Source organism: Austrofundulus limnaeus, unplaced genomic scaffold (assembly GCF_001266775.1).
Source record: "Austrofundulus limnaeus strain Quisiro unplaced genomic scaffold, Austrofundulus_limnaeus-1.0 Scaffold104, whole genome shotgun sequence".
Lineage (NCBI taxonomy): Eukaryota > Metazoa > Chordata > Actinopteri > Cyprinodontiformes > Rivulidae > Austrofundulus > Austrofundulus limnaeus.
This window is the reverse complement of record NW_013952506.1, coordinates 369,482-377,899: the sequence shown is the minus strand read 5'-3', so window position 1 is coordinate 377,899 and position 8,418 is coordinate 369,482. Positions and strand designations below refer to the sequence as shown.

Here is an 8,418-nt window from a genome sequence, read left to right as displayed (position 1 = left end):
AAGCAGGAAAATGAAACTTATCGCCGTCTTTTTTTTAACCGACCTCAAAAAAAGTTATCGTGCGATTAATTGATTTATTGACTATCGCGACAGGCCTACTCAAAAGTCTTTCTGGTTATCTCTTTAGCAAAAAACAAAATTAAAAAAAGTCTCCATTTTATTCTCTGACTACTCCAAAAAGAAGATAAATTCATTGTGTGTGTTTAAAATGGTCTTACTTGAATTTTGTACGATGAATTCAGAAGAAATGTTCCTCACTGTGCAGATGTAGAGTCCAAAATCTTCTGTTTCTTTGAGAGTGAACTCAAGCAGGCTATTTACTATCAACTGTCCAGCTGCAGGAGACCTGATTAAAAAAAGGAGAGAAAACAGGATCTTAGCATCTCTTAAAAGCCCTAACTGTGATGCAGGTGCTCTAATGGGAAACTAATCTGTTAAAAGCTTCCATCGACCATGACGATGTGTTGTGAAGGTAGAGAGTGTGGTTGGTGAGAGGCTGGCCAGCTTTGCTCCACTGCAGCGTGGTTTCACATTGCTCTTCTGATGGATCCCAGAGGAGCAGGACGGTGCAGTTCAGCCTCACAGTGGATCCCACATTCCTCCAGAGTTCAGTCAAGCTGCCGTTTGGTATAAACTCTGGAGCTTTGGCACACCGAGACTCTGTAAAGACACACTACAGTTACTTGTGAGAGCTACAGACAATGAGGGTCTTTATGTAGTCTGAAACTGGCTGCTGGAAGGAACTGCACCGCAAACACCCTTTAATGCCCCGACATATTTTAAATTTGCAGCAGGAGCAGATAATGGGGTATTGAAAGTATCAGATCAGTTCAGTTACAGTTCAGCCTCACAGAAAGAAGGCTGCAGCCTTTCTATGTAGGGTTCGGATGTTTTTTCCCAGATCATCCGGCTTCCTCCAACAGACCAAAAACATCCATATTATGTGAGAGTGTGAATGGTTTGTTTGTTTTTATGTGGCCCTGTGATGGACTAGTAGCCTATCCAGGGTGTACCCCACCACTCGCTCAATGAATGCTGGAGATAGACACCAGCTTCCCGCGACAATGCGTAGAAAACCAGGTAAAGAAAATAGGCGGATGGACACAAAGTTCATACTCACCCTTCACAATGAGGCGCACAGTAAATGATGCTGTGTCGTTTCCCTGTTGAATACAAGTGTAATTTCCTTGGTCCTTTAAGCTGACGCTGCTAAACTCCAGGGAGGTCTTCCCCACCTGTTTGGGAAGCTGCTGACAGTCCTTCAACCAGGTCAGCTGGACTACGGGGGCATTCTGGGACTGAACAGGCTGCAGAGGACACTGCAGTGAATATGAAGGCCCGTGCTGCCTTACATAAAGCACCTGCTCCTTAAATCTGCTGTCATTCACACAACTTTGGCCTGATTGAAAAACAAACAAACAAGAAGGATGTTAGATTATGTTAAAGATACAAAAATATTCATCAACTTTTGATTCTGGTTATTTGATGACAGTGTTCATCCTGCACATATTTCCATTTTTAAAAACTGTTGATCACTGCACAAAACACTAATCTCAAAAAGTAGTATAGTTGGCTCATATCTAATTTACAGAGCACATTTTCCCAAATGTATGCAGAATGTTTTAAATAATTCTTAGAAACAGCTTTTTAGTTCAGAAAATAGCATACTCTGTTAGAGCTGCAGTATAGTCTGAATGTGATGGTGCTTTACTTTAGGAGCTTCTAAACCTAAATCAATTAGTTTAGATGAGTCAGACAAAAATATATAAAAATATTCCAAGTTGTACTAACAACTAACAATTTCCATTTAAATAAAACTATATTAAGGTTCACTTACAAATACTTTTCAGTTTCTAAATATTCAACCATAACTAAAATCGATCAGGGCTGCAACGATTAATCGACAACTAATCGATTATTAAAATAATTGATGACTAATTTAATAATCGATTAATCGAAAAAACAATCGTTCGATTAATCGATTAGGAAATAATCGTTTGGTACAGCACTACAATCGATAAACAGTATTTCAGAAAATGTAACAGTCTGTAACTATACGAGCTTAACTTAATTTTCCTGCACAGGAATGTGTGTTTATTTTTTTAATGCTGCTTCGAGTTTTTAACTATTCATAATAAACCCAGGTCCAGCTGTGGTCGAAGTCCGCTCGTGTTGCCAGGCGGAATCACGTGACTCCGTGACTCTGCACGCCCCGACCACGCGCACACTGACCTTTTTCATTAATTACACGTAGTAACAATTGTAATAATAACGGGAAGATTAAACTCCCTGCCTAAATATGTGCGCAAAGCGCAGTTATCAAAGAAGAAAGAAAAATGTAAAGTTTAAACGGAAGTGAAGGAAATACTTTTTATAATTTACATCCTTACCGAAAACAAGGGAAGTCCAGGAGCAGACTAACAGGGAGGCAAATAAAACGTTCGCCATGAGCCGAAGTTTTCCTTTCCCTCTTTCTCTGACTGGAAAAAATAATTCGCTCAGACGCCCTTTTTTCTTCCCGTTGTTGTAAAAGTTTAGTTTAACATCGTTAACGTCAAACGCCACCGTGTGTTTCATCGACTGCACCTGGGAGAACCGGAAGCGCTGCAGATGATTGGCTCCCCGTGGTCACGTGACTCTCTCACCGGGTTCTACCCGCAAGGTAGTGCAACTACACCGTACAAAACTGTAAAATTTGAAGAGCATTCCTCAAATTCAAACCAATAAACTTTTCAACTAAAAATAAATAAATGAAGCACACATCCTGCTTTACTGCTCACAATTACACTGTACTGAATTCCTCGCATTATTTATTTCAGCTGTACATTTCCCTCAAGTGCAGGTACAGTATTCATCAAGGACACATGCTTAATATTATTAGTAGTAAATAAGGTTTTTATTTTTAATTGATAAGTTTGTAAATTAATTATACCGATTACATGACCCTATGATTACAGTTGTCTATTCAAGTTGGAACATCATGTCTGTCAAATTTTGCAGAAAACCATGTTAATAACTGCTACAACCCTGGTTAACATTTAACAATAGTTTAGACTTGTATTTATTTATTTTATGGGGCTGGGTGGACGTGAGGCTCTGTTAATGGTTACAGAGAAACAGCTAGGCATTTGTGCTAATAAGAGTGATTTAAAAACAAACAAAACATAAAAAATGTAAGGCTTTTCATGGCTGTTTTGTAGTGGCACATATACAAGCTTGGTATTTACAAAGTATGTTCCTATACCAGTTGCATACCTAGTAACTACTTATTTACAGGGTATAAGTGCTATGTAAGCATCCTTGCTGCAAGAATTTGTTAAACAAAACACAAATATGTTTAACTAAGGCAGGTCCTAGAGGACACTGTACTATCCATTCATGGAAAGCACTTTTGCTCAAAATACTTTCTCATATTTTGTGCCTGGAACACTCTTACCGATTAGATATGTATATACTCCCAGCTTATGTACTTAGGGTAATGGTTTCTGACAAACAGCTGTAATCATAATACTGCATAACATAAATAACTAATTTATTCTTGTTTTTATTTTTTTTTTCCCCTTGTTTATTAAAGACCATCAGCCTGTCCAAGCAACAAAAGATGAAAATTTACTTTTGCCTACAGTCGTGCATTTTTATATTTTTCTACTTATTGTTTACTAAAATAATCTGTGTTTGTGCTTAAATAAACTTCAAGAACCTAGTACGCAATACTTAACAAGTACATGCAAAGTAAGTATTCTGTAATAATCATGTATGTACCCAGTAAATAACACGTACTGCACATACAAGTACCAAATACATTAAACCTGGTATATAGCACCAGGTATGTACTGTGTAAGTATATACCGGTACATGTTAAACTAGGATTGTGATCAATTAGTAACACATATTTACATTGCAAGTATGAACCAAGTAAGTAACATATGTGTCTCATCGTTAAATATATGAATAATTTCTGTGCAAGAAATGTGTTAAATTAAGCTTTAAATTTATAGAGTAATTATAGACTTTAAAACTACACTGAAACCTAAAAAGTCAGCAAACAGCTTGCTCACTGAGAGCTACTGTGGAAATATGCTGTACAATAAGAAAAGTAAAATAATAAATGTTGTTTTTATATCTCTCTAAATGAAAACAGAGAAGCACGTTAAATTGAAAAGACAGCTCATAAGGACAAATAGTTCCTCTTTTAATAATATTATAAAATAATGCAAAACATTCTCATTTACAAAACACCATCATATTTTATCTGAATGAAATAAAAGCAATAAGCATCACAGCGCTTTGTTTTACAATGTAAGGCAGTATGATAATAGCACAGTCAGCAGTCTGTTCGTAGGAGCAGTTGAAAATAACCTTCCAGCTTTCAGTGAAAACACTTAGATATGGCTCACAAACACAGATCCAACACTAAGCACTCAGTGCTTTCTCAGGTTAAAATAAGAGCAGATGTCAGACAAGGCATAACCAGTAGTATCAGTTACTCTACACGTTTTGCCCAAGAACAAAAAAAAAGGCTTTTTTTAAGTCCATTTCTTACAGATGTAATTATAGGCAGCTTACATCTGACAGCAGACAATAACAGGGAGCCACGACCCTTCGTCTGATCTCTTCAGGAAGATGAATCTTTGAACTGTCCCAGTGCTGCCACAGCTTTTATACGCAAAAAGCACACGGCTACACTCAGTGTTCAGGATCAGATTATGTCCCACTAAAGTGTCTGAATGTTGTCACGCTTCAAACGTCCTGAAGGAAACAGCAAAACATTTGACACCATAAGTCATCATTTAGACATTTAGGACTAACTTTAATTTAAAGTACCGGTGCATTTATTATCTTTAAAACAACTCATTACAAAGATCAAATAAAACTTGTAGTAATATAGCGAGAGAGAAAAAACCACACACACAAATTGCATAAATATTAAAGTTATTGGTTTTTACACTGGCCACTGAATTTCATCCAAATTTAGTTAGACAATCATTATAGACATACACATATTTATTCACCTACCACAAAAGAGGAGAAGCGATAATGTTCTTGCCTGTGTCTGTGTGTGCCTTTCAAAAGATGTAACTCAACCTTTTTACATGTATTTAGCTAGAGTCTGGTGCGGTAAACATCACACAAGATCTCATAATACAGGTGCAGCTCAAACAATTACAATATTGTGAAAAAAGTTTTTCAGTCAGTTAGAAAGTGAAACTCATTTTAAAGATTTATTACACAAAGAGTGAAATATTTCAAGCCTTTATTTCTTGTAATTTTGATTTTGGCTTTGTTTTGCTGACTCTGTGGAGGTTTCCAAAAACCAAATGAAAACACTTATTTTCCCAGGCTTTCATGTCATGATTTTATTGTGCTTTTTATGCTTGTTTTAGTTGTTGTATAATGCTGATTTTTTTTATTGTATGTTGCATAATTTTTATTGTATGCTTGTGATACTAAATGTTTCACACTAGCTAAAAATACATCAAAATATTGTTTTGTAAATTTATTGAAGTTAAAACTATGGAAAAGCTAAAGATATTTTTTTAATTTGGCAACCTGCCACATCTCAAACTCACCTGAGCTCCTCTTTTAGCCTGTAAAGTTTATCAAACAGTTTATGGTTCTTCACTTGCATGGGAGCAGACGGCACAAACCAGGCTGCGATGAATTTGCATATGACAAGAACATGCTGCAAGCAGAGGGAAAAAAATAAAATGTTAGGGCTGCCTCTTTTTTGTCTACCATCTGCAAACCAGCAGAACAGTTTCGTCATTGCAGCCTGAAGACACCACTCGTACACATCGACTATAAGAACAGGTCCAACTAGAAAGACATGGATAGAATTTGGTGTTGAGCTGAAGGCAGGCAAAGAAACTGCTTCACTAAGTCCGTGTTTTCTGTAAGGCTCACCTCAAAGAGGATGACAAATGCAAAGCGAATGGCTAAAATCAGCCAAAACTGTGGGGTAAAGTTGTATTCACCATCTCTGTAGTCTTTGTAGCTGTGAAGAGGAACAGAGAAGACTAAAGTATATTTCAAACATTGGACAGGCTGGCTGCAAGTTCAGTCGACGGTTTTGAAACAATGTAAACATTACCTGATGACACTGTGCTACTTCGTCAAGATTAAAAACAACAAAACAACAACAACAACCAAACATTCAAGTTTTGTGCAGATACTGATCACCACTCCTTGTCCAAAGATTATTTATGGCATTCTTAGTGTCAGAGTGGTGACTCGAGGTATAGAAGGAAAGTAACAGAACAAACCTGCATGAAGTAACGTTCTGTCCTTCAGAATCGAACATCTGTTCCACTTTTGACGCAACGGAAAGGGTATTGTTGATGTAGCCAACCATGCAGCTAAAGCAATCAAAAAAGAAGAAAGTTTAGGTGAAATGTACCCAGACTATTACAAAAAAATAATAGTAATAACTTTTCAAATTTCCAAATTAATACACATTCTCACTCCATATCTGCTGCTGTGCCGTTAACACATGGGCCGTAGCGGTAACGGTACACAAGTCGAGGGATAAAATCGGATGAAACCCCGATTACCAGGCCGTTTGCAATGACAGCTAGGACACCAATGACCTCCAGTATGGGCATCCACACGCCTGAGGGGAAGCGAGAGAAGGGTCAACATGCCTAATTCTGTCGTGGAAATCAGTTTTCATTCAGAAACCCCCCTTTACCGATGTCATTGGTTTTCTTGGGAACCATCCTGCGCTCCAGAGTGACCATTTTAATGGCATCCAAACGGATCTCGATGATGTTATTAATGAGAGCCAGCAGAGGAGCGAGAGGAAACGCAGCCACAAATATGGTGGTGAAGCTAAACTGGATCACTAATGAGAAAGCAGAAAAAAATACTCTCACTCAAAACAAGTCAAGAGTCTAATGCATGTGTCAAACACAAGGCCCATCGGCCAAATGTGGCCTGCCACAGCATTTGATGTGGCCCGCAAGAGCTTCAAAGATGTGTTAATGTCTTAAAATAAGCTAATTTAAACCCAGCATTGATGTTACACTACATCTCCTGAATATTTTACCAGAAGAATGACAGCTATCCACCACTAGGTGGAGGTGCACGAGGTTCAAAAGTAGCTGGCAAATATCACCGGCTACTTTTGCTGCATCCCAGTTGTACTGATTGTAAATTGAAACTGGAACGCCCTCCAGAGTATACTTCCTGTTGAAAAGTGGGAGAGTTCAGAATCCATGATAGCATCTACTCACCGCAACTCAACTGTGAGCAAAACTTGCTTCCTTTTACTCTAGTATTTCTGTATTATTTATTTCACATTTAATCAGTTGTATACGTAGTACTTTTCAGTGTTTATAAGAGGACGGTAGACACCATTATACTCATGTGGCCCTCGGTGAACATGAGTCAGTCCTGGTCTAATGCGTCTGAGCGTGCAGTTCATACCCATCTCTAAAAACTCGTTGAACAGGCTGAAAGAGTTCACGTCGGTGAGCCTGTAGTTTTTGTGCCAGTCTCTGAGCTTGCAGTTCTCGCATAGCTCAGCTCCGTCGCTGACGTCGGACTCGTCTCTCAGGTAGCAGTGGGCACATTTCCTCTGCAGCTTTTTGGATCTTTTCCTCTTCATGTACCTGCTGAGCCAGCTGAGGGAAGCATCAGAGAGCTTTGATTAGTCCAAACCAACGTGATACAAACTGTATGATGTCAGAAAACTAACCAGTACTTACGGGCTTGCGTACTCAATCACATTGCTCAGAACTTGCTTCAGAGTCATTATAATAGTCATTTGAATGAACAGGTCTGTGAGACACCCACTGGGGTGACACTATGTATAACAGAGGGAAATGTTTAGTTAAAATATAGTATTTCCTCTTAAAACAGAATTTGAAAGAACATATATTTGTTCGCTCACTTCCTCAAGCCTCCATAGTCCTGCAATTCGTACATATTCACCTGGGTGGCCATTAATCCTGTCAGATGTGTCAAAAATAAACACGCCATTTTTAATTAGGCAAGCACAGATTGAAAAGTTCAAACAATGAGTGGAGCAGGTTTTTACCTGCCGAGAACAAAGGCCACATAGAAGAGGGAGGAGAAATAGGTGAAGAACTGGAAGGTGAACATCTTCACTGTGAAACTCCTCTCTGTGGCGGCGAATGACCTGGTTTTCTCTGACAAACACAAACAACAGATCTGTTGTCAGGCTCTGCTGGGTGCATAGAAGGTGTCCCATTTTCATGTTTGTTCCTGCGCCATTTACCCATTCAGCCTTAAGTTTCTGTTACTGTTCGTTTTAGATTAACAGTGTGAATGCTGAGTCAAATTCAAATTCAAATTCAGTTTGTATAGCGCCAAGTCACAACATACATTGTCTCAGGGCACTGTACATAAAAAGAACAATCTAAAGAAGAAACCAGCAGATTGTGTTGAATCACTTCA

The 8,418-nt window shown here is 38.4% G+C and overlaps 2 protein-coding genes across 3 annotated transcripts in view; both read right to left on the bottom strand.

The window, feature by feature from the left end:
- sigirr (single immunoglobulin and toll-interleukin 1 receptor (TIR) domain) overlaps window positions 1–2,593 on the bottom strand; it is a 12,406-nt gene extending 9,813 nt beyond the window's left edge. The window contains exons 1-4 of the mRNA XM_014013608.1: window positions 2,391–2,593; window positions 1,121–1,399; window positions 453–660; window positions 219–346 (exon numbers count right to left, since the gene is read on the bottom strand). Coding sequence (XP_013869062.1) covers window positions 219–346; window positions 453–660; window positions 1,121–1,399; window positions 2,391–2,577 — 802 coding nt within the window. The 5' untranslated portion in view covers window positions 2,578–2,593. The remainder of the gene's footprint in view (window positions 1–218; window positions 347–452; window positions 661–1,120; window positions 1,400–2,390) is intronic.
- Window positions 2,594–4,150: 1,557 nt separating this feature from the next.
- Window positions 4,151–8,418, bottom strand: part of LOC106521162 (anoctamin-9) — a gene marked incomplete in the record, with an annotated part of 15,996 nt that continues 11,728 nt past the window's right edge. For both annotated transcript variants that reach the window (XM_014013605.1, XM_014013604.1), the window contains 10 exon segments: window positions 4,151–4,749; window positions 5,571–5,683; window positions 5,905–5,995; window positions 6,264–6,356; window positions 6,463–6,610; window positions 6,689–6,841; window positions 7,426–7,622; window positions 7,707–7,804; window positions 7,892–7,949; window positions 8,039–8,150. In XM_014013605.1, the coding sequence (XP_013869059.1) occupies window positions 4,734–4,749; window positions 5,571–5,683; window positions 5,905–5,995; window positions 6,264–6,356; window positions 6,463–6,610; window positions 6,689–6,841; window positions 7,426–7,622; window positions 7,707–7,804; window positions 7,892–7,949; window positions 8,039–8,150 (1,079 nt within the window).